At 36.6% G+C, this 27,020-nt stretch overlaps 1 protein-coding gene across 3 annotated transcripts in view; it reads left to right on the top strand.

Annotated features, from left to right (window-relative positions):
• The window catches only part of RANBP17 (RAN binding protein 17), a 315,037-nt gene that overhangs the window by 220,374 nt on the left and 67,643 nt on the right, over window positions 1–27,020 (top strand). For all 3 annotated transcript variants that reach the window (XM_081232575.1, XM_081232574.1, XM_081232576.1), the window contains 5 exons: window positions 667–740; window positions 1,769–1,849; window positions 10,706–10,769; window positions 10,861–10,969; window positions 24,012–24,115. In XM_081232575.1, the coding sequence (XP_081088701.1) occupies window positions 667–740; window positions 1,769–1,849; window positions 10,706–10,769; window positions 10,861–10,969; window positions 24,012–24,115 (432 nt within the window). The remainder of the gene's footprint in view (window positions 1–666; window positions 741–1,768; window positions 1,850–10,705; window positions 10,770–10,860; window positions 10,970–24,011; window positions 24,116–27,020) is intronic.

Below are 27,020 nucleotides of genomic sequence, written 5' to 3'. Positions count from 1 at the left end.
CCCCAAACTCTGCAACCATCACTCCCTAATGGGAAGCTTAGTGGATTCCCAGACCCCGATGTATTCAGCAGAGAATCCCTGAGCCTGGGATTTCAGTTTCAGCATGGAAAGTAAGACCTATCTGTATATTTGGGGGAGCTTATTGAGAGATACTTGAGGAGAATTTCTATAAATTCTTTAACTTCCTCTTATTTTTGAAATCCTTATTTTTATAGCTGCCTAACATAATCCTGAATTATTTGATGACTTGCTAAAATCTGGAATAGATGGAAATTTTTTAAATGTTGGAATCTTTTATTCAGGCACTCCACTTTCCAGCCCTTTACGTACATATAACTGCCTTTGAGAAAGGGGTGCTTTATTACCACTTTGAGGAAAAAAAAAAAGTTATGTGGTATGCTGGGAATAAAATGAGTATGTGAATGTGGGTTTATGTGGGTGTGTATATATTTCAAAATAAGGGAGGTGCTTCCTGGAAGAGAAAGAGGAGGGTAAATTTTTAAATTATAAAAATTTTTTTTAATTCTTAATTTGTTCTCCCCACACATTCCCTACGTCAGTGTGGATGCAACAATGCATTAAATCTTTACATTTGTTCAATTTGAATAGTCTTTTGAAAATATATGTTAATGATAAAGTTTTTAACAACTAAATGTTTTCATGCAGGTATATGCCCGTATGTCAGAAGTCTTAGGAATAACAGATGACAACCATGTTCTAGAAACATTCATGACGAAAATGTGAGTTCCTGCTTTGGTTCTTTGATTTTTCTGCTGTTGTGTTACTTTGACCTTTTTACTGTGCTTAAATCTCTCCAGAAATATTAATTTTTAATAAGAGACTTTTTAAATTATGCTTTAATTCTTAGAATGGTAGCATTGTTCTTATCTGAAACTTAATTTCACGTATTTAAAATTCACCATCCAAAAGATGTTATTTGTCGGGGTATCCGTACTACTGCAGTATGCCGTATCAAAACATGGTTTTGAAAAGTTTACAGTCTTTGACTCTTCAGTTCAATTGGACCACCTTTTTTAACTAAAAAGAAAATACTCAATTTTAAAGACCAACTCAAGAGATTATTGCAAATTGGAATCATTGAGAGAGATTTGGTTGCCTTCAGACAGGGCATCCATTGATTCCAGTAGAAACCTATGGCTATCAGAGACATATTCATGAAAACTGTCCTTAAATTATCCCTACAATATTAGCAAAATTAACTAGTTTCTGGTCATAGACATAACTTTGTACACTTAGCCTAAACTTCTATGCCTCCACTTGACATCTTTCTTCATCTGTGTAACAGATAGGTAGCACTGCCTTGCTTGCAGAGAACAAAGCTAGATAAACAATCATGATCATAGGAAGTGAGTTTTGGAACCACAAGTTTAATGGTTCACTTCTTGGCAGTAACTGTGAGTCTGTATTTGACTTCATTTGTAACTCCTGTTGTCACTCCCTACTATGTTTATGTTGGATACAAACTTAATGTTTCTTCTGTGAAACATTTAGGCAACTTTTTAATTTACAAAACTAAATTTATATAATAATACACCATTTGGAGAGCAGTGTTCATTGTTCATTGCTTGTATATAATTTTGAGTATGCTATGAAAAGAACAGAAAATGTTCCATTGATATTTAAACCCACTTTATGAGATATTTGTGATTTAGGTCATTTAACTGACATGAGTGTATGTGTATTTCCATGTTCTCCCTACACAAACAAATACCTTCATTATAATTAAAAACTTTTTTTTCATATTTAGTGTCACAAACCTTAAATACTGGGGAAGATGTGAGCCTGTCATTTCAAGGACTCTTCAGTTCCTAAATGACCTTTCTGTTGGATATCCTTTTTACTATATCTGATAATGTACATAAACAACCTAATAAGTGCATTCTGTTGGCCAGGTATTTTCCTTATTTATAATTTTTCAGTGTTTTTTTTTAATGAAAAGCTTTTCATTTAGCCTTATCTGTAAATACATAATTTTGAAAGATTTACATTAGCTATATAATGTGAAATTTTTATTCAGAGTCACAATTGAATTTATATGGATATATAGATTTCTAACTAGTTAAAGTTATGTTTATACCCATCCAGGTTTATAAATGGATATATAAGGAAGTATGCAAACCACATACGTTTTAATCCACAATTTTTCATAATTGTCAGGATGTTCTTGTTTTAAAAAAACATGTAACTAATTTTAAGAAAGTCAAAATGTTCCAAAAATATTACTTTATAAAAACTGAATTCCTAAGAATCAGTATTTCTTCAGTGTTCTTCAGTTGAAACGAATATTATTTTCACTAGTTAAGAGGCACAAAGGAGTAATAGAAAGGGAATTACAAGGTTTTTGACCTCTTCTTTGATTATTTCCTCTACCAAATCAACATCTTATTTACTCTAAAATAAGATTTCCCATTACACATTAAATGTTTAGATTTCTCTTTAGCAGATTTTTAAAATCTAAAACCAGAATCATCCTTTCTTACTAGATTATAGTTGATACTACTATAATATTTCTACCAATGCGAGAGAAGTATGTCGATTGTCTTTTATATGTTAGCTATCAAATATATAGGAGTTGTGAAAAATAAGTGTTGGTTTAGTTAACCACTAAGATTAGCTGATATTTTAACATGAGGACAACATTCTGAAAATGGGTGGCATTGGATGGAAATCTTTAATGTAGGTTCACTCCAGGAGTATGTTTATATTAGTTAAGTTTAAAATTGTGTTCCTTGGCAAACCATAAAAGATTTCCAAAGTATTAGACACCCACTTTTGTGCTGGAATTTAATATGCAACTTTTTATTGGAAAATAATCGTCCTTGTCTGGCAAAATCCACCATGCAATATTTCTGTTAGTAGGTATAATGCAATAAAGACAGGGAGGGCTATTTATCACTACAAATTTTGAGGATTTCAGGATTCTTTTTATTATTTTAATATATTTCTTTGATATTAAATCAGAAAAATGATAAATTACACCTGTCCAAGCTGTTTTTCCTTTTTACTGGAAAGTGATGTACAACCCAATTCCAGTGGTCATTTTGGCTTTTTAAGATATGTATTTTTTCTTATTAAAAAAAAACTCAACCTGTATTTTTTTTTTAATAATAATGCTGAAATACTCTTTATTTCTAACATATGAAGTGGTTTATAAGTACTTCCTAGTACTGCAAACTCTGGCCTTTTCACAATGTATTATTTTGAGAACATATTATCTGGAAAGAAGCCTATATTATTTTATAGCACATATCTGTGTTTAGATTTCCCCTATTTTTTAGGTTGAAATTGAAATCTAATATAAAATTAATTTGATTTGTATTGTTTTTTGTATGATTTACATAATGCCTAATTTATTTGTATCTGCTATTAAAGATCCTTTCCTATCACTTATACCTTTTATATATTCTTTAATCCTAAGATTATAACCATTTATTTTACAAGTCACTTACTGCTTTTGAGCACTCCTTTTTTGAAGTTAATGAAAGAATCGTATTTTCAGAAAGCTTATTAGATAAAAGTTTAAAAGCTAGCGTTTTAAACCAAGGGATAGGCATAATTTCAACTTGGGTACATTGATTTATATTTTTTAACAATTATTTCAGGTTTGCATATTTAGAAATATATATTAACTCAATTTGATTTCACTGCTCAGTTATTTGAATTATAAATCATTATGTCCCTTCTAGCTGATCAGTCATGAAATATCTTTGAATTCATTTACATAATGGAATATGTGAGTGGTGTATCTATTTCAGTGCAGTTGCTGGTTACTTAATGCATGTTTTGTTGTTTCTAATCGATTTCTTTATTGTAATGTGCTTTTAAATCCTGATTTTAAAGCAATACATTATTTCGGTGTTAAAAATAAGGTGATACTCTTCAGCAATAGAAAGTTATACAAGATAAAAATCATCACCATTTGGCCTCTATAAATGGAAGTATGTTTATACATTAATATTCAAAATACTTGTATTTAAAATACTAGTAACAAATAAATGAAAAGCATGTTATCTTACTATAAAATTTTTAAATGTTCCTTATTACTTTTATAATGCATGTCTTCAAATACTTATTTTTTTGTTTTTTCTATTTTTATCTTCTTCAGAGTGAATCTTCCTCATTATTTATGGTCCTCACAGCCAGTCTCTGAGCTTTGGTGCTCTTGTATCTGACTGCTTGTTTGGAAATTGAAACCACAAAAGATCCTCATTTTTAAGAAGCACTAAAAAGCCTTGTGTTTACTTGCCTAAGGCAGAGTAACCTGGAATGGTAACCTGGCCCCCTGGTTACTGTCTCAAACCTTAGTGATAATCAGAATTACTGGAGTTCTTGTTAAAATACAAATTCCTGGACCCCACCCCCACCCCCAGAGTTTCTGTTTTAGGAGGGGTCAGACTGAGGCCTGAGAATTTGCATTTTCATCAACTCCAGGTGATGCTGGTGGCTCAAGGACCATGCTTTGAGGACTTCTGCCTTAAGTTAATCAGGAAAGAGAACTGAATGTCCTAAACAGAAAAGTCGGGTATTTCTCCTACAAGCTCTTCTCTAAGGGAATTTGTCTTCACTTGGAAAAGGCGGACTTGACGTTTTTAGAAATAGTCTAGTTTTCCAAATAATAATGTGTGTGAGGAGCATACCATTACGTTAAGTCCCCAGATTTTAACTGGAAAGCCTTTGTTGCATTTACCCCAAGGTTTCTGTTGGTAAATTCGAAGCTTTCTAAATTGGTAAGATGATTGTAATTTTAAAATCCAGTGGCCTTTTTGAGAGAAAGTTTGTTTTCCTGGCAGATTCATTACATGTGGCATATATGATACATTTAGCAAACATATCTAGTAACTTTTTAATGTACTTTTTAAATTTCCAAGACTAAATTTCAAGAATTCCAGATTCTAAATAGCTTTCTCTAACAGGCACAGAGTTGAAATGACTCTGTCCTGGGGCAGCCCTCCACAGTTAGGTTTAATACCTGGGGATCTTTTTCCTGCTTTGAAATGATTTCCAGTCATAAATTCTAGTTTCTATCTAATTGGGAAAGGAGTAAGATTGTTTAAGTGATTAGAACAAGGAAGCTGCCAAGAAAACTGGAGCAAGAATAAGGGTCATACAGAGCTATCAAATAAACTTACTTATTTTAAATGCTGAGAAAGAGGGAGGGAAGTGTCACATTTCATCCAAAATTCTGTTTGTTTATTAATCATTATTTCAATTTTTTTCTTCCTTTGAAAAATAATTGATCAATATTTCTACTGCAATTCATTATTTACTAAAATTTATAGCATTTACATGTCTCTGGGTTTCAGATAGATAATAATGAGAAAGGAAATTTCATTTTCTGTTAGGCCCTCTGTTGGTAGCTGCCCTTATTACATCATCCTCAAAGGTTTGAGAAAACCCAAAATATCTTTAGCTTTTAAAAAACAGACCCCATTAAAGGGTTCTACATAAATTCATGAATTTATCCAAACTCACTTTACCCTATTGATAATTTTAACTTAAACAATTCTTAGAATTAATAACTTCATCATGTTATTATCGCAAGACCACATACATAATTCACGGGGCCCAGTACGAAGTGAAAATGTGGGGTGCCTTGTTCATAAATGATTAAGAATTTCAAGTCCTCAGCAGCAGAGCACTGAACCAAGCAGAGGCCTTTATAAGCAGAGGCCCCTGTGCAAGTGCATAGTCTGGACGCCCATGAAGCTGGCTCAGGTTATCTGTTAAAGAAAGAATTCCTTCCATTTGGCTTCAGACTAACTCTCTAAGACTGGGACTATCTCCCATAGTTCCTGTACACCAGGATTTGGTGAATCCTGAATGAGGTGGGGGGTCAGGAAAGACTAAAGGATGAAAGATGAAACAAGGGTCTAGAATGAAATAAGGGTGAAGGATGGAAGTAAAATTGGGTATGTCTGTTACAGGAAATGTTTAGTAATAAGCAGTAGTAATTCTGCTTTTGTGAAACAGTATTAAAATGTATTGCTTTATTTCAGCGAATATCACCATCTCCAGATGGTTTTCAGAATGTTAAATAAAACTAGTTTCAGCTGCATCCCTCAGGCATACTTCTATTAACATTTCTCATCAAAAGAAATGTTGATTTATTTCTTTGTTTGCCGTCTCTATCATCTTTGGAAAAGTCATCTCGTAATTTATCTGCTCTATTTGTTTGTTTTTGTGCTGGCATCAAGGGTGAGAATCTTCTCCTCCTCTTCTGTAGCCCACTTATGCAGGCCTTGTCTCAGTTCTTTATATATTCTTGCTTCACAGGATTACCTTCCTCGAGTATTGTTTCGATCTGATCATTTTTCTTCCCAAAAGCCCAGAGTCACTTCCACTTGCTTCTTGGGTCAAAGTAAAATTATCGATTTAAACTTGAGTTCTTTAATGGTACTTGACTTATTGAGTTCCCATAACTAACTTCCTGATCTACCACTCAACCACAATTTGTACTTTATACTTGGGCCAAGGAAATTTATTTTTGCCTTCCCCTTGACACCCTTCATTATCTTTCACTGAATTACCACATGTGCTGTTCTCTTCATTTGATCCATTGTAACTCACTTAGGTCTCTTTTAATTTTCAGGTGTAGCTAAAAACTTGGTAGAGCCATCCTGAAGTAGTTATAATCCTTAGTCACTGTGTTAAGTGAAAGAACATGAATGAGTCATTTAATTTCTCTGAGACTCAGTTTCTTCATCTGTAGAAAGGGAATATTACCTATCTCTTAGGATTTTGTAAGGATTAAATAAGATAATAAATACATAACAATATATCTATGTCATCTTACAATAATAAAGCACCTGGTTCTACTGATCCAGTCACATAGTAGGTGCTACTAAATACTTCATTTTCGTTCCTTTTCTTTTTCTTAATGTTCTTGGACACCTAGTTCTTATCTATATTTCTGGTGATGAATATAATATAGCCTAGTATTGGCTAGTCCTGTCTCCTATTAAGTTGTAAATTATTAGGGATTAGGAGTCTTGTTTCCTTTCTCTATAGTTTCAAAACTTCATCACATAGCAGGTCTTTTGAACATACTGTTACCTCTCCTACAGAGATAGTAAACCTTAACGCTTATTCCTTACGAGTAGTTATTCGTACGCCTTAAGATGTTTCATTTTGGTTATACCTGTTTGGGTTTTTTTTAGTCTAGTAGGGTTCATGAGCATAATTCTACTTTTGGAATAACTGATATTTCAGTAATTATACTATATACCTACAGTATATTTATGCTATATTACCTACAGTGATTTCCAACAGGTAATTTTCTTATCTGTGAACTTTCTTCTGTCGTCAGGATCTAGTTCTATGTGTCATATTTGTAAATATGTAAGGCTTTTGCATAATTGCCTAGATCAATACCATTAGCCACCCTCTTGTGCTTAGCGAGTGTCATGCATCTAATATACTGCTGCTTTGATTCTAAAACCAATTTCGTCGCATTGTAACACTTCTGTAAATAACGTGTTTTACAGTTGATGATGTCTTAAAATACTTTTTCTTTCATAGCAGCTCATATAATACGGATGTTTTTTATAATCAGTGGTGTTTTAGGACTCTGGTGAAATATGGTGTTGCTCAGGAAAAACTTGATAGTATGCACTGAAGTCATACTTGGTGCTCCTGTGCCCCTTATTAGCTGCTAAAGCGTGTGGTACCTGTAAGTTAGGAAGCCAGGGCATTCTCGATTTGGTTATCCTTCTCTTCCAAGGATGCAGATTTTCAAAAGTCCGACCATCTCTAAGATACGCCATTCTTTCAACTTTTTCTTGCCTTTCTCCATTTGTCATGCTAACTATCAGTACGGCCAGCTTCACCTTCGTCAGTGGTTTCATAACCACCTGGATATAGACAGAAATCGTATGAGCATTTTGTGTGTCAGTTAGTAGCAGCCAGGTTTATGGAGTTTGCTCAGTCCTGGATGTGATGAAGGCTCACGTATGAGTTGATGCCTCCTAAAAGAACAGTTTCCCTATTGCTTCTGGGACCTAGTTCCAGTTTCAGTTGTATCTCAAGAAGCTAGTGATCTCGGTAGGATCATTTGGCATCTTTAAACTCAAATGGATATGAGATAGCCTAGTGAAAAGAGCGTGTACTTTCAAGTCACACAGACCTTTGAACTTTGGATTTGAATCTTGGCTCTACCATGTATAAGTTCCATGTGGGACCTTCATTAAGTTCTTTTACTCTACTGGACTTCTACTACTGTTGTTACTGTTAACCACCATTACCACGTGTACTGTTACAAACTGTTGTCAACAGGCCTCTGAAATCTAACCTAGTACTGCCACCCAACTAAAATGGTGCAACTTACAAGAACCCTAGTCGCTTAGAGAAGAATGAAGATTATAATGATGACGTATCTATTTACCTTTTTAAAAAAATTACAGATCCTCTTAAGGACCATAACTAGCTTTGAATTGAATTCCTATAGGGGAATATAAATATTCAGATGAACACTCATTTTTTTCTTTATTGAAAAAGTTAAAAAATTCACTCTTAACCTTTTTTTTTTTTTTTCTTTAGAAGGTAATTAAAAGGCCGTGAGGCTGGCCTTGGTACAAAGTGCACAGATGCAGTTCTGCGGAAAATGTGTCTTTGGCATATGAGATTCTTCCTGTGAATGTTCTGTTTATTGCTACCATAAATATTCTGTTGTCAAAACATGACTTGCTGTTTATTAGCAGCACTGACAGGAAGATTCCTATTAATGGCAGCATTCTTATTACCCGTAGACCCTGTCACTTTTAACTTCACAATTGTAAGAGAATTGTATTTGGTAATTACTTAAGATATTTCTTAGCTTATTGATCCCCACCCCTGTTTAACCGAGTGACGTTTGAGTGGCAATTCTTCTACTCAGTGATTTACACTGGAAAAAAAATCATCAAATCTGCATCTTTGTAAGCAGGGAAAGACTTGCTACCTATCAGCCCTGATCTTGTTTCAACCTTCCAGAAACACATAGTGCATCAAGCACCCACTGAGAGCAATGTACTGAGGAAAATGCATACGTGCGGCCACTGCCCTTAGAAAGTTTACAGTCTAATACACAGATAAGCAAAATACACAGTTGCTTAATATGCAACTGGAATGGGTTGCCTTAGAGTCAGAGGGGCTTGAATGTAAATCATCCTAATTGCCCGTCTTTTGGAAAGTTTTATTTCATTGTTTGAGTTTGTTTCCTCATTTGAAAAATAGAATCTATCTCATGGGATTGTGAGAATTAATCTTGCAAGTAGTAAGCATTCTGTAAATGTTCATTCTCTGCTTCTTTGTGTCTTCTCTCTGATTTACATTTAGCAAAGACATTTGCATCATCTGATCCTTACAACAGTCCTCACAACCCAAGATAGCTTGGGTATATCCTCATTAATTGAAGAGGAAGACTAAGGCTAAGAGTCGCTGAGTATAGTACTCAGACTCTCATCCTGCTGATTGAATGGTGTAGTCAAGCTGAAAGCCCCGGTTTCCTAGCTTTTGTTCCAGTGCATTTCCTACTCTTACACCCACACCTGAGTGCCTAAAATTTTAAATTAGGCTTATCATCCCCAGTGTACAGAGTTAATATACATCTGCATTTGACGATGATGTGAAGGAAAAGAGCCAGTGTTTTCATTGGGACATAAATGGAACCATGTAAGATTATCACGGCTTGAAGAAAGGTGTGAGTAAGTATGTAGGGAATGCCCAAGAGGTGCCCTAGCTAGAGTAGAAGACACATGACTAGAAAACACTTAGGGTAAACCCTAAGTAAGAGCAGAGGGTGTCTGTGTCCTGAATAGATGCTCTTAGAACCCACTTCAGCCCTTCTTTGATGACGGCATTAACCAGAAATTATTTAGGGTTTGTGACTTTTCAACTCTCTTCTCATTCTGAGTTGAACTGTTCAGGTGATAATGTGGTACAGTAGAAAGAACACAGCCTTTGTAATCAAACCTCAGGTCAAATGTCAGCACTCTCAGTCCACAGATGTATAATCTTGGGCAAGTAACTTAATTTCTCTGAGCTTCTGTTTTCTTATCCACAGATTAGACATAATAAGTAATATTTAACAATGTAATTATGAAGATCAGGTGGGTTAACAAATATAAAATGCCTTATACCTAGTAGGCACTTGAGAAATATTAGGTCCTTTAAACCTGTCCTTCAATATTTGAGGACATGCAATCTGCTACATCCGCCTAATTGTATTCTGATTTTCTTCATCTAAAGCAGAACTTCCTTAGATTTCTACTAACTGAGCTCATGTTTCTTAGAATTGAATAATTTTCTCTTTCTTGATAGCTTATTATGGGTCTTTCATAATTATTTTTTATAAAATAATATTAAGTGAAAAGAAGTTCCATGTTACACCCAAAATGTAAAAAGGGTCCGTTTTAATTTTCCACTATCAAGGCTTTAATAGTAAAAAAGTTTTTGTCTTAATTATAAAAGTCATTCTTCCTTTCCATAACTAGAATATGTATAAGATAGGAAAAGTAATTGCACTGGTTAATAATGGATTATCATTCTTAACAGAATGGAAGGCATTTCTATAGGAATAATACTCTTTAGAAAAAATATTTATTCTTCATAAATAGAAATTGATGCCATTATAGTCCAGTGTTATTTTGTGATCTATTACTTATTGATAAGACAATTGTATTTCCCCAGATTCCTTAACTTCTATTACCTATATCCTCTTAAAAAAACTTGTGAAGATAGATGCCGTGAAATTCATGTTAAAAAATCACACGGTGAGTCTTATTTCCTTTAACTAATGATTAGAGTTTTCCGGGTAGTTTAGGTAAAGCTTAGTAACTTTGGATGCTCTCTTGCTTTCATCAGAGTGAACACTTCCCCTTTCTTGGCATCAGTGACAGTTACAGTCTTAGTGACTTCAGGTGCCGAACAACCTTCTACACAGCCCTCACTCGTCTTCTGATGGTAGACCTAGGTAAGGTTAAGAATTTAAGCTTAATTAATAAGGGGTCAACAATATACTTGTGTGAATAAAGAAGTGTCATATTTGTGAGTACCACATTTAACTTATTGGAATTTGCCATCTTTGACAGTTTTCTACAACTTTCCGAGATTTGAGCATTCACTTGTTAGCATCAGAGCCAAAAGGCAAATTTTTGTATATAAGGTGGTGTTTTTCACTTCAAATAGTACTTGTATTAACTCTTTACTTCAAAACTGATTTTCTGGGTATCCTTTGATCCATTAATTTTACTGCTACAAAATCAAAGAATAGTCATAAATACAGAAAAGCTTTATAAACAAGGATTTTCTTTGTAATGGCATTTAATCTAGAAAAAAAAATGGCAATGATGTAAATGTCCAACAACAGGGAATTATAAAATTATGGCATATCTACTTACTTGATGGAATAGTCTGTAGTCATTAAAAATTATGACGTGAAGACAAAGTAATACATGAAGTTTTATGTTATAATATTAAGCAAAAAAGTAAGGTATTGAACTGTGCAAATGATTATGAGCATGCCCATTGGGAGGGAAAAAACAATGCGTCAAAAAAAAAGCTTAAATGAAATTCTTCAAAAATGTTAAATGTTGTCTTTGAGTAGTGCACTATAGGTGACTTTTCCTTATTTCTGGTTATTTGAAATTTTCCTTACTGTATTACTTTTCTAATGGGAAAAATTAACTTGTTTTTGTTTCATTGAAAAGCTGAAGTTAGCCAGAAGTATCCACAGGTAGATAGCTAGCTAGCTACCTTAAGATGGGCACTTAAGCCTCTCTGTGTTGAGCACGTTATTCTGGATTTCCATTTTCCCCCATGTTTGGATACTGCAGGTTAAATTAATCGGTTTATAGACATACGAGAGAATTCAATCAGTGACGATATGATATCATCCTTAGAAAATGTAAGACTGATGATACTTTTTCTTCCTTTCTCTTGCAATGTATTAATTGATCTATCAACTTAAACATGAATTTTTTTTAAACATGGTCATACATAAGGAAAAGGGATAAATAATTTCATTTTGTATGTAAAAGGCATTGACCCTTGTAATGAAAAGGTGACTAAACCCTTCTCTGCTCCATATGTATGTTATTTTCATGCATTTCAACAGAATAAATTACCAGAAGGACAAACAGCCAAAAGTTGAGAAAAATGTAACAAGAATGACTAAGGAGCTTAGTGGGATTGATTTCTAAAGAAAGATTAAAAGAACCATGTATGTAAAACTTGGCTAAGTGACAAGTAGGGCTTGAGGCAAAGAAAACTGTCTATAAATATTTGAAGAGTGTAAACCAGGCATGCAAAACCCAATCATCTGCTACCTTCGGCAAACGGAGGATCTGAGTGACAGCTTTGCATGCTGCACACTGGCCTGTATTACCTCTCAGCTGCTGCCTTGGAGAACAGAAGAGCAGCCCAGACTCTTTGTCATTGTCCTCCACAGTCATTTAGAGAGCACCCTGTGCTGAGGCCTGAGGGCAAGACAAAGACCAGTCAGGCATACTGGCCCCTGCCCTCAAGGAGCTAGCCTTCTTGCTTTCCCTGTTGTCCAAGCATTAAAGGAGATAGTAACACCCTTGTCTAGACTTAATTTGTTTCCTAAGCCTTCAAAATGCTCTTTTAATGACCTGTCAAACAGTGAAAGAAGCAGGGAGACCAAAGTTAAACAGAACTAGCTAAAGGATATTTCCTAGAAGGAGGTTCATGTCACGCACATCTTCAGGACCTGGAAATGGAATGAGTCAAGATCCTTCTTTGTACGGCCAGTATGGACAAAAGAACCCCTCATAAATCTGTGGTAGCTTAAACAACAGGATAGCACTGTCAGTATTCACAGCACTACTGCACTTACCTTTGCATTGATGATTGATAGTCATGATGATGCCCAGAAAGACCCCGCATTGCACGCTGCCTTTTTGAAGACTACTTATATTTAGTATTGCTTAATGTAAACTGTGGGGTGTGAGAAACTGAAGTAAAAATATATAATTGAATAATAGGGTTTTATTAGGTTTCGCACCATTTGATTCCTTTGAAATATTTAACCCAAGAACATATAAAGTATAAATTGAAACTTTTTGGTTCAGAGTTTTTTTTTAAGGTTAATATCTGTTACACTGAAAGCAGTTTTTAGATACCTTGGGAAAAAGGAAAGACAAGCTGTGTGGGAGTACCTGGTACATGGTAGATGCTCAATGTAAGTAAATCGAATCTAGGAATAGATAAAATGAAAAACAATAGCAGCTACACTCATGGAACTTGTACACTGTTTGAAAAGAAACTCTTTTATTGATTAGTGTTTTTCACTTGTAAAAATAATTAAACGTGTATGACAAGCATCAAGTGATGATTTGTGGTATATATTATCAGAGCTTCCTTCCCCTGTTACAAACCAGAGTTGCTCTTCTTCCCAAAATATGTTGAGCTCCTTTATGGTATAGACTTTGCCTTCTTCATATTTTCTAGTACCAGTCTCAGTATCTCTACATTGTAGGTGCTAAGTTAGTATTTGGCGAATGAATGACACACAAGTATACTGTAACCAGAATGCCATAATCATGGCTCCTGAAATCAGTTCAGCCTGCTGTGTTCTCTCTGGGAGTAGTTTGATCATTGGGCTCTCCAAGACACAACAAATCAAGTGGCTGATTACTTTCGCAAGTGATTAGCTACACTTGGCCACTCTTGTGCTCGATTAGTCACTTGTTGCTCTCTGTTCAAGTTATTACTTTACAGACAATCATTTGTTGAGTGCTGCTGAACACGGGTTTATTATTTGAAGCCTTGTCTCACAAACTAGATTGACTGGATGTTGCTGTCAGAATTCCTATATAGATGGCTCTATAGTTTTCTACTGGGTGTTCACTGTCATGGAAACAAGGAAAGAAGAGGTAGTGATGTTGTCCAAAGAAGCACAGATCCATGTATTAAGTGAGAGAAATACTAGATCATGAGAATTCTTCTCAAATTAAACAGAAAAATTTGAAGAGGAACTTTTTATATCAGTGATTTTTGTGTGTGTGTGTAAGAATCACATAGAAAAAACGCCTAACCAGCCTGCTTGCAAAGCATTGGATGTGATTCTTGGATTGAAATATAAAGCATATTCTAATTGAATCCTACAAAAGAAATTGAATATGCTTTGTGTATAAGCCCTGCACATTGGAGTGATTAAAAAAGGTGAAGAAATTGGGTGTCACATTAATTGATATTTACTTTGAAATGCATTTTGGTTTCTACTCAATAATTTGTACTTTGTATGAATTTAATTAGGGGCTATGTGCCCCAGGTTGTATTTCAGATTAAAATGGGGGGGAGGGTGTTGACAATAAACAGTTGTACCACTTTATCAAATTGCTCCTTGGCTAAACTAGACGAAATGTTCACTTGTATAAAGAACAGAACTGAAAGCATTTCATCGTCAGAATGATGATGTTTCATGTTGGCCATGTATTTTTTGTATTCTAAGAGATTATAAAAATTAATGCAGGGCTTCCCTGGTGGCGCAGTGGTTAAGAATCCGCCTGCCAATGCAGGGGACACGGGTTCGAGCCCTGGTCCGGGAAGATCCCACATGCCGCAGAGCAGCTAAGGACGTGAGTGACAACTACTGAGCCTGCACTCTAGAGCCCACGAGCCACAACTACTGAAGCCCACGTGCCTAGAACCCATGCTCTGCAGCAAGAGAAGCCACCTCAATGAGAAGCCCACGCACCGCAACGAAGAGTAGCCCCCGCTCGCCGCAACTAGAGAAAAGCCTGCATGCAGAAACAAAGACCCAACGAGGCCAAAAATAAAAATAAATAAATAAATTTTTTTAAAAAAGAGAGAGAGAGAAAGAAAAAAAATTAATGCAAAAAAATCCCTTCATAAGATAGCATACATACAGGAGAAAATAGTAACTGACCAAGAATCACTTAAAGTTCCCAAGGTTATTTTTAAATTAACTTTGTCAATCTAATAAACTAAAGGAAGGATAGTATTACCCAAGTCAGTAAATGGCGAACCTCCAGGGAGCTGTTCAGTGTAAAATACTTGAATAAATAAAAACCTTCTATTTTGTTTAATTTGAATGGAGGTGAATTCAGTTGACAAATATTGCAGAGGGGAAGTGTGGGAAAGAGATACAACAAAGGATTTTGTTTTGTAGAGAACTAAATATTGTTAGTTGCAAATTAAGTTTCTACCAACCACAGATTTAGAATTGCTTGGTGTCATAGTTTATTTTCCTTGGACATTTTATGATTGCACCTTATCTCGAGCTACTCAGGTGAGAAGCATGTTGATGGGATCTGAGTAGTACCTTCCTCTGATATTCAAACTCTAACAAGCAGTCATACTTTTAATGTTCACGGGGATACTAATATTAAAATGGTGTTTATAGACATTAAGAGAGAGTTCTCTCTTTAGGGATGAAGGTAGCATAGTATCCATCTACCTTTGTGGCTTATAATAGGTAATTGGCACCTGAAGATACCTCTAGCTTAAATTTGAAAAATTTTAAATAGCAAGTAAATGACTTGAATAAAAAGGGAAGAGTATTCTAGAAATAGCTATTAAAGATAGAAGTAAAAATACACTGAGGAAAGAAACTTTTCCTTTTCTTTATTAATAATAACTAACGTTTGTTTACAAAGTTATGGTTTGCAGACCACTTTGACATACATTTTCCTGTTTGATCTTCAGGACAGCCCACATGAAATAGGTATTATTGCATTGTTTATCCGTTAGAAAAGTGAGGTACAGAGAGATTAAATGACTTGCCAAAGGTCAGTCATATAACTTGTAGCCCTCTGACCACATATTCTCATTCACTTTTGCTAAACTGTTACTTTGCCTTTCATATTCTCAATGAATAGGCAGTGTAACTTTTTCTTCTTCATTTTTATTTGAACTATTTGGACTGAATGATTGATTTGAGGTTCGGGGGCAGTGAGAAGAAGGGAGAAGGGATTACGTTCCAAACTTCTATCAAACAGATAAGATTCATGTTTATTATTTGTATATTACAGTTCTGTGGTCAGTGAAAGTCAAATGTAGTTTTTGAAATTTGTTCTTATGTCTAATAATTGGCTAAAGCATATTTCTTCTCATGGAAAAAAGAACACAGAGGTAGATATCCCAGGAGGATTTAGAAAGTGAGAAGCTTGATCAGAAATAGCTGATGTTCTGATAAATAGGAAGAATACATCAATATATCACCTGTGTCCATGACTTGGCACAGACTATCTGGAAAATAGACATTTGGTGGGAGGAGGGGAAGTGGGCAATAGGGGTAAAAAAAAGCAGCTGGAAATACTTAGAATCTATAATGAGATAATTAAGACTAATTAGCTGGCCCTGTAGGCAGAAAGCAGCCCATTAAGTCCAGATCCAGTGTTAATAACTCACCTGGTTTTGAGGGTAGAGAGTCCAGAGCACCCCAGGGAATGAGATGCTTCAGGGATGAAACTTTGAGGATAGGTTTGCTAGAAAAGGAGTAAGTAGTCTGCAGTAGGCAGTGTATTTTCCTTCTGGGAACTAAAATAAACATTCTGGTTCCCTAGGGAGAGGAATTAAAGGGTGCCTCAATTTTCTCATCTATTAAATGGAGATATCTACTTTGAAGAGCTGTCATGTGGCTTAAATAAGATAAACATGTGTGAAAGGTCCTGGAACAATTCCTTTCACAAAACAAGTACTCAGTATGTGTTAATCATGACAGATATTTTATTAAATGCACTGTTAGGGGCACTGACTGACACTGGGACCTCAAAATGAGGCAGATCCAATACCCTTTATGCAGCTACTCTACCTTTAGAACTTGGGCTATTATTTTCCTATAGAAGCAAGAGCTGATGACACTTCCTGACTGATACTAAAACATCCTGCCCTGCCCAAAACCATAAGTTATTTCAAAGCCAGCTAAAACTCCTAGGCGGTTCAGAGGGAAACTGAAATGAAAACCAGATTTGGGCCCAAGTTAAATCTAGCTATGCACATTTCTCAAGCCTTTTTCTAATAGAACTTTAATTTATTTATTTTTATTTTTGACGGCGTTGGGTCTTTGTTACTGAGCTTGGGCTTTCTCTGGTTGCGGCGAGCGGGGGGGCTCCTCTTTGTTGCGGTGCGCAGGCTTCTCATTGTGGTGGCTTCTCTTGTTGCAGAGCACAGGCTCTAGGTGCACAGGCTCCAGTAGTTGTGGCTCGTGGGCTTAGTTGCTCTGCAGCATGTGGGATCTTCCCAGACCAGGGCTCGAACCCATGTCCCCTGCATTGGCAGGCGGATTCTTAACCACTGCACCACCAGGGAAGCCCCTCTAATAGAACTTTAGAAGTGCTATCCTAATAAAGTGCTGGGGAACAGCAGATGATATGGGCCTAGACCTGCAGAAGTCACTGGCTCTTATGAGATTACCCACTGGTACTTGGTTTTAAACGGGTTACAGTTGTCCCTCAGTATACACAGGGGCTTAGTTCCAGGACAGCCCGCCCCCCCATACCAAAAGTTGCATTTGCTCAAGTCCTTATATAAAATGTTGTAGTTTTGCAAATAACCTACACACATCCTCCCGTATACTTTCAATCACTTCTAGATTAATTATAATACCTAATACGATGTAAATGCTAGGTAAATAGTTGCCAGCCATGGCAGATTCAAGTTTTGCTTTTTGGAACTTTCTAGAATTTTTTTTCCCTAAATATTTCTGGTCTCTGGTAGGTTGAATCTGAGGATGCGGAACTTACGGATATGGAGGGTCAGCTGTATTTTCTTCACTCACTGTCTCTGTATCTCCTTGTTTGCCTCTCCTCTTAATTCTCATTAAGAGCTTCATGGCATTAGACCTGATCTTTACTGATGTATTAGCTTCCTATTACTATTTTAACAAATTACCACAAACGTAATGGCTTAAATATTACAAATTTATTATTTTGTAATTCTGGAGGTCAGAAGTCCCAAATGGGTCTCGTTGGGCTAAAATCAAGGTATTAGCAGGGCAGTGTTCCTTTCTGGAGGCTCTGAGGAAGAATCTGTTCCCTTGCCTTTTGCAACTTAGAGGTTACCTGCTTTCCTTGGCTCATGGCCCCCTTTTCCAAGATTGGTCAAATTCTTCTCATGCTGCCATCTCTCTGATTGTCCCCTCCTGCTTCTCTCTAACACTTTCACGGACCTTGAGGTTACATTGGACCCACCTGGATAACCCAGAATAATCTTCTATTTTTAAGTCAGTTGATTGCAACCTTAATTCTCCTTTGTCATATAACCTAGCATACTCACAGATTCCAAGGATTAGGATGTAGACATCTTTGGGGGGGCCATTATTCAGCCTACTACGTTATTCAGCCTACTACTACCTATCACTAATACCAAACTACTTCACACGATACATATCATACAATAAATCCTCAGTAGCTGTTGGCTACCATCATTTATTACTACTTGCTTCTCCTTGGCCACTCCCCCAACCCTCCAGTAACCCAGCTGCAATTTGCATTTGAATTTGAGGAAATGAGAAATTGCCCTGTTTACATTTACGGGGTGGGGAGGTGGGAAGCAAACCCAGATTTTTGGTGGTGGTGGTTTTGTGGGGGCAGTGACATTCTCATACCATAAAAGTCATCCTGTGAAAGTGTATAATTCAGTGGTATTTAGAATATTCACAAGGTGTACAACTGTCACCATTATCTGATTCCATAATCTGTTCATCACCCCAGAAAGCAAGCCTGTACCTCAAGTAGTAGCTCCTCATTACCCCTACCCCCAGCTCCTGGCAGCCACTAATCTACTATTTGTCTCTATGGATTTGTCCATTCTAGACATTTAGTGTGAGTGGAATCCTGTAATATGTGACCTTTGTATCTGGCTTCTTTCACGTACCATGTTTTTGAGGCTTATCCATAGTTTAGCATACATCAGTACTGCCTTCCTTTTTTTGGCTGACTAATATTCCATTGTATGGATATACCACATTTTGTTTATCCATTTATCAGTTGATGAACAGTTGGGTTGTCTCCACCTTTTGGCTATTGTGATAATGCTGCTCTGAGCATTCGTATGCGAAGTTTTTGTATGGACATATGCTCTCAGTTCTCTTGGGCATACACCTAGGAATAAAATTGCTGGGTCATATGACAACTCTGTGTTTAACTTTTTGACTAACTACCAAGCTGTTTTCTACAGTGGCTGCATCATATCCTATTGGCTTCACCATTATACATTCCCACCAATCTAGATTTTAAGTTATACAAAATAACAAATGAAGTGTCCTACAAATAAAATATCTGAGAGCCAACATACTAAAATAGTTACTATTTGTATTTTAATGTGACTTCTCTGAAGGAAAAAAAATGGAAATTCATAAAATGAATAACTTTTCTGTTGAATCAGATCCTCAGAAATCCAGTAGAGGGGATTTAGCTTTGGGTTTTCCCTAAAAGCTGATGTCAGTTACAGATTGGCACTTGCCCTTGGCACTTGCCATCTACCTCTACAAGGATTAAATCATGAGATACTGCAGCTGCTGACTTTCAGCAGCCCCCTGAAAGGAGTTCAGGGTGGAGAGCAGAGATGAGGCGCTCTGGGAAAAACTGGCAGAACAGGTCTTCAGATAGTTAGATATTTTCAGGAGCCGATTTTATGAGCCCAATTCTTGTATCTCCTCATATCTAGAAAAGCACTAAAATCCTTCATGGTGACGTCTGCTCCTTGTGACTAGCAGGAACCTTCACAAGACTGGCGAAAACCTTCTGCAAAAACTATGTGCTGGATTGCATGTACTTCCCCTTCACCAAAATCACATGTATACTGACCTTCTCCCCAACCTCTTTAGGGCAGTTTCTCAGAGCTATCTGAAATGCTGTTTCCCGGACTGTAGGCCTCATTTTGCCCCAAATAAAACATAACTCGCAATTCTCATGTTGTGCATTTTTTTAAGGCGACACTGAGGAATATTATTTTTATCTGTGCACGACTGAGAACTTAGGATGTTACGTTAGTATTTACTTTCTGATGCCAATGAAAATAGTAGCCTATAAATTGGCACTTCACCCTCAAATTATACTGGTGTCTGGGCCCTCGTCTTGTTAGAAAAAAAAAACTGGCAGCTTCCAGTATTATTCATAAAATGATCACATGTAGATTTGGCATACTAAATATAATATATGAGTGCATACTTGAATGTAAAGTTGTAAGAGCACATGTTTTCTCTTTTCGTTTCAGAAACAGTAAATGATACCTCCTTGGGTAATACAAATGAGGAAAAAATCCTTAATAGGTGTTGTATAAAGTTGTTTGCATGAGGTAAAAAAATGACCAGTTTTCTAGCTTAGATGATACAACATATCACATTGCAATAATAGGAACAGTGCTACCTGAAACATAAACGTTTCTATAGGAATAATGCACCAGTGTCTCTCGTTTGCCTACCTTAAACTCAAGTGATTGCTGAGGAATTCCTTTCTCCTCACCAGAACCAAGCTAATTGTTCTTCACCCTCTGACTTCACCCCTGACTTCATGCAACTGCAAAGTCAAGATTTTGTGACCCTGACTTCAGTCCCTACCTCTGACACCTCCACCCCATCAGAGACATGGAGGGAGGAACATGAAGTTGGGGGGTAAAGCAGAACTAATTGGAGACCCTGGTTCACTGACATTTACCAGGCAAAGGATGTTGGACAAACTACTTAACTCCTTCAACCTCTCTGTTCACATGTAAAATGAAGGAAATCATCATACTAGTTTACAGGATTGTTGTGACTGGTAATGACTTACAACAGTGCTTTGAAGGTAGTAAGAGCTACATAGGTGTTTGTTAAGTAAATTAAGTACCACATTCATTGACTGCACATAAGAAGTACTCAAGAAATAACTACTGTTATTCAGTCACTACACAAATATTACTTGACCAGCAGACCCTCCTCTAGGCACTGGGGATACAGTCGTGATCAAGACAGACCAAGTTCCTTCCCCAAGGAGCTTACATTCTAGTAGGAAAGACAATGAATAAATATGTAAATTAATAGCCAGTCATAGTAAGTCCCATAAGAACAGTGAAGTAGTTTATGGGGTGGGAAAGTAGGTGAGGGGGGAGGGCACACACTGGGGTACTGTTTTAGAGTGGTCAGTGAAGTCCTTTCTGAGGAAGTGACATTTAAGTAGAATTGCCGCTCACCTTGCTTTCTTTAGTATTTGCTCCTTGATTTCTCCCTTCACATTTTGGTGGCTTTCTCTTGTGCTCCTGATGTCCCTATTTGCCTCAAAATTTGATTGAGGAAAGAGATGGAAGTTTTTTTGGTCTGTAGCTCAGTATACTAAGGAAGGGTTTAAATGTTCAAGTTCTGAGTTTGTCTTTGTTCTGAGTAAACCTCCTTACCTTGCTCCCAGAGGAAGGGTATTGGGCTGGTAACCTCGTGATCACATTTTATTTGACCACCATAATCACCTCTGTTAAGTTCATGTTAAACTCAAAACAACAAAAATGCTCCTGGCTATCATTTATTAAGTGCCAGACACTGAGCAAGGGGGCTTACAAGTGTTTTGTCATTTAATCCTCACAGCTAACTTTATGAAGTAAATATTATGTCTCTTAATTACAGATGAGTGAAGAGACTTTATCCAAAAGCAGACAGCTAATAGTAGCAGAACCAGGATTCAAGCATAGAACTTCCAAAGCATCCACTCTCTCTAGCACCCTTATCTACCTGCAGTGATCATTATCACTGTTCTCATTAATTCCATACTAGAAGAGTAAGATTACATGGCTTAAAATATAATGTATTATATATTTAAGGATTTGATGTTTGCTTCAGTTAGTAATTTTTCTGTATTAGGTATTAAGAAAATAAGGTATTTTTAAAATTTTACCTTTAATTGAGCAATTACTTTTCATTCAAATACAGTATTTCCCTAATATGTACCAGGCACTGTTCTAGGTGCATCATCTATTTTTCCTGTGTTAAAACATTTAATGTACACAATAATCCTCAAAGATAGGTATTTATCCTTATTTTGTAGATGAGAAAACTGAGACACAAAGTGATCAGCTAAGTATCCAAAGTTAAACAGTACATGGTGGAGCCAGACACTGGGTCTGTTTATTGCAGGGGCTTAACCTACATCATTCTCCTTCACAGAGAAATGAAAAGATGCAGTCTCGGTTCTCCAGAAGCAAAGCCAAAGATACTGTCAGTGTGGGCTGATAGATCTAATAATTTACATATACACGTTATAAATTTTATCTCATTTAATCCCCACAGTAACCTTCATCAAATGGTGGTAGTGGTAGAATGATATAGGTGGTATTATTAAGTGTTAGCATTAGCTGTCTGCTAAAATATCTGCCATTCACAGCAGACTGATAAATGCTATCTAAAGGATCAGACAAAGGTGAAGAATCAGACAAAATGCTGTGAGAACCCAAAGGGAGAAGGGGAATACTTGCAGTAGGATCTTAGTACTTGAAGGGGAGCTTAGCTCAGACATTAAGAAAGCTATCATTTGACCTGGGCTTTGAAAAATAAAACTTGCTCCTATAAAGGTCTCTCATGTTATCCCCAGTTGACAGAGGGTGTATCTAAGAGGAGTAACTTCGTCGCATAGCTAGTTGACAGGGCAGGGGTTATAATTTGGAGTCACACGTACTACCATTGCACCACGAGGTCACTATAATTTGGTTTACTTTCCCCTTCACCTAGCACCCTGATCCTTGTGTCGAACAGCATACTAGGAAAGACTCATTGGCCTTTTGACATCTCTTTCGGAAGAAAGCTAAGTCCCTGAATCTGTTGGACTCCAGAAACAAAGTATGTAAGATTAAAGGGAAAAGAGAAGTCACAAAAGATCAGGGTCATCCAGATCAGCCACTCCTTAAGAGTCAAAAGATCCTGATTCTGCCATTGATTTTCTGTGTATGTGGCCTTGGACCTCGCTCTCCTTATCTGTAGAATAATATATAGGCCGGTGTTTCTCAAACATTTGCATGCATCTGAGTTACCTGGAGGGCTTCTTAAAACAAAAATTGCTGGATCTGGGATGAAACCCGGGTTTTTATATCTAACATGTTCCCAGGTGATGCTGATGCTGCTAGGCAAGGACCAAACTTTAAGAACCACTGATCTCTTCTCTGAGATCTTATTTCCTCTCTAATTCTCTACTTAAAAACTGCTAGCATAGAAATCAGGAGGTCTGGACAGTACAGTTACACCTCCAACTAAGTATGCTACCTTGAGCAATTCACTTAACATTTCTCTGCCTGTTTCTTCATCAGTAAAGTGGGACTCACAATTCCCTGTGGCATAGGATGAATGAGAAAACTTTCTCATTTGAAGGAAACCCCTTTTGAAAAGGATAAATTATCAATTGTGTAACATATCCATATGTTAAATGAAGATTCTACCTTCAAAGTGAAAAAACAATAGAAAATGTCTCTTTTCCCTTTTTTATATAAAGGAAAAGAAGCTTATTGCAAAAGGAAGTGTACTCATGGAGAATGTACTTAAAATCCAAATGACCCATGAGGGACCCTATCCCGTTTGGAGATAAAAGTTTCCCTGACATCTATTTAACAAATTAATAAAAAAAAAAAGGAACATAAATAAAAGAGAATAATAACTTAGGGCTATCTGGGCACCTGAGTCTGTGAGCCCTTTAGGGCCTTGGCACCTAAAGAGAAAGGGAAAAAAGATCCTGTTCTCTGAGGCTTTGAAAGTGCCTTTCCTTGAGGCATTAGGGAAGCTCTGGGGGCCCTAAGAGCTGAAGGGCTGAGAAGCCTGGGGCATAAGTCTATTTGATCCAGTAAAGAGCCAGGGGAAAAAATGGCTGGTAAGTAATTTTGCTGTTTCATTTGGTGCAAAAGAGAAGGCAAAACACCAGAATATTCAATGAGCCAAAGCACAGAATGTGGTATGGATGTGAATGCAGGCTGACCCCTTCTCAAGAACATTTCTAAGCCTGAATGAAGCACTCACTGTGAAGGCTAATGGACAATAGCATGCATCTTAAAGCGTAATGACCCTTTTGTTTTCCTGATAGGCGAAGATGAGGACGAATTTGAGAATTTCATGCTGCCTCTTACCGTCTCTTTTGAAACAGTGTTACAGATATTCAATAACAACTTTAAACAAGAAGATGTAAAGGTGGGTTTGTTTCCGAACATGAGAAAAGACGATTTTGTTCATTCTAGGATGTATAGATTCAGAAAAAGGTCTGCATATTTGTGTGTGATTTGTGCTTCGTGCTTCATCAATCTTAATTTCCCAACTGCATGTGTCTTTGAGTTGTCCTTTTCATATAAGTACTTTTCTAGTTTCTTATACAAATGGACTTTGAGGTTATCGAATGATTTCAGATAGCTTATGATTAGATGATACATTTGTCTCTCGTGGCAGTACCTTTTAAAAGAACATTTCTCGTGGGTACGACACCACTTTAAACGTCCCTGTTCCCTCATCTACCCCACACTATATGTTTCAACATATTTATACGGAGGAATGCACAAATGTACACATGCTAAAATACTACATCTCTAAATATTTTTAAACAAGAGTTTGTATAAATCAAGACTTTATTAAATGGCTAGGCATATATGTATAAATAGGAGCTGGTCTTGAAGTATTGCATTCTTAAACTGAACAAAGTGATTAGGATAACTGATAGCTAAATAAGGTTTTTATGTGCCTGTGGGAGCCATATTAGGATTGATTTGACAAGTCAGTTCAGCTGTGGCAACAGTCATACTCTCTAAGACAACATTATGTTTTATTAGTAAAATCCTTAAGTGTAGCAAGCTGTTTGTGACAAAACAGCCCCATATTTTAATATGGGGGATGGGGAGCACAAGATCTGCTAAATAGGAATAACATCTTCTGAAATTCTGATGTATCAGGGCTGTATTAAATAGATTGACACTGGTTATTATTCTTAAAAGACGAATAAATATATACCGAAAATGGAGGCACCTTTGTTGGTGATACTTGAGTCATGTTTTATTCTTATTTGAAATGTGTTGAAGATATTGACAGTCATTTTGCATGGCTCCTCTTCTTCTACCAAAAAAAATAAATTAGCAGTAAGAAGCCACATAGAAGAATGATGGCCTTTGGTGATTATTCAGTGTAATTCTTGTACTAAAAAATAATTAACCAAATACTATACCTTTTATTTTGACAGAGTTTTTGAAATGAATGTTTATCAACATGCCATAGTCATAGAATTTTTAAAACCAAAAAAGGATCTTAGAGATTTTCTTTGTGTTTGTAGTGTTGCTGAAATTCTTCCCCAGAGTTTCTACTCAGGTTAGCTATATTTTTTAGAGGTCTCCCAAATATTTTTTTTTTTTTTTTTTTTTTTTTTTTTTTTTTTTACGTTACGCGGGCCTCTCACTGTTGTGGTCTCTCCCGTTGCAGAGCACAGGCTCCGGACACACAGGCTCAGCAGCCATGGCTCACGGGCCCAGCCGCTCCGCGGCATGTGGGATGTGGGATGTGGGATCCTCCCGGACCAGGGCATGAACCCGCGTCCCCTGCATCGGCAGGTGGACTCCCAACCTCTGCGCCACCAGGGAAGCCCCCAAATATTTTTAACGACCAAAAAAATCTTTGCAACTTTAAGGTGGTTATTGCTGCCCTTTATATCAAAAAGAAGCCGTGAGGTTGAAAAACACTATCTTTATAAAAATTACATTTGTCTCATTTGAAGATTTCATTATACTCCAAGCCCGTTTTGATGTAATCCCATCTAGTTTGACAGAAACCATCTTCCTAGAGTCATTTTTAATGGAGTTCCAGTGATATATCCCTAAACCAGCAAGTTCTTAACGACCCTGGAAAGTGACTGCTTGATTACACTTTAACGGAATTTGCAAATAAAATCACAAGTAATTAAGGGGAAATCTCCAGGCTTTTGAGCAAGTTTGATGCATGATAACTGCCTGATTCAGCTTCATCTAGAGTAATGCTGTGTAGGCAACAGCTACTGAGATCAATAGCAACGTAATGATAGTGGCAGAATTAAGTGAGTAACCTGAGAACTGTGCCTCAGAATGCATGCAGCTGCCACGAACCAAGGCCACACAGTGCACTCCGTGCTTCCGTCCTAAATGTTCATCAAAAGACGCCCTGCAGGAAAATGGAGTTAGATGCTCTTTATTGCTGATCGTGTCTCTTGCCACATTTATCAGGGAAATTGGATTAGCAGTTGGCAGCTGCAGGTAGACAAGATTCTGCAGTGATTAAATATGCAGCTTGGCTGCATTTGTTGTGACAGACCTTTAGTAAATTCTACTGTAAGCACCATCTGTCTAATTTGTATAAAGAAAACTTGGTGCTTTAAGCTACCGATAAAGAACTAAATCTGTTGCTTTATCATAAACAAAACTTTTGCACTAAATGCTTTTAAATGTAATTTATTAGGTTAAGGCTCTTTTTCTATCATGATGAATAAATAATACATGCAGAAGTGCTTTCAGGTACTTCATTTTGCAAGTACTGGAGATAAAAACAGTTCTGTTTTGTTCTTCAATAAAGTATTTAGTATTCCAATCCACAGGAGGTGATGCTGTTAAAATATCTCTATGAAAATGCGGCAGGACTGCCAAATTCATTTAATTTGCAACCCTTACCAGGATTTTCTGACTGCCTATTGATAGATATTTTTTCAGATGCAGGTTTCAGGATAAACATAAGCATTTAAGGACCTACACTGCCAAATTGAAATATGGTTGTGAGAGAAGGAAATGCCGTAAAACTCTTAAATTTATAGCCTTGTTTTCTTACTTAGTCCTAATAAAATTGAAGAGAACGTTGAATTTTTGTCTTGGGTTTCTCTTTTCAAAGGAAAGGGAAAAAGAAAGAAATTGCTGTGACAAACCCTGGCTCTAAAGCGTTAGTTCAGAGTACGTGTTTCCCCCCTGTGACTGTACCCATAGTAAAATATAGTCCAGTACTCTGACTCCCCATATGCATCACTTTTGTTTTGGCCATGACGTCATCAGTTTTAAGGGAAATGAATGAAAACTTCTAGGAGGAAGAGGAGCAGTTAAAT

Source organism: Mesoplodon bidens (genome assembly GCF_964165515.1).
Source record: "Mesoplodon bidens genome assembly, chromosome: 4".
Taxonomy (NCBI): domain Eukaryota; kingdom Metazoa; phylum Chordata; class Mammalia; order Artiodactyla; family Ziphiidae; genus Mesoplodon; species Mesoplodon bidens.
This window is presented reverse-complemented; position numbering and strand designations above follow the sequence as displayed.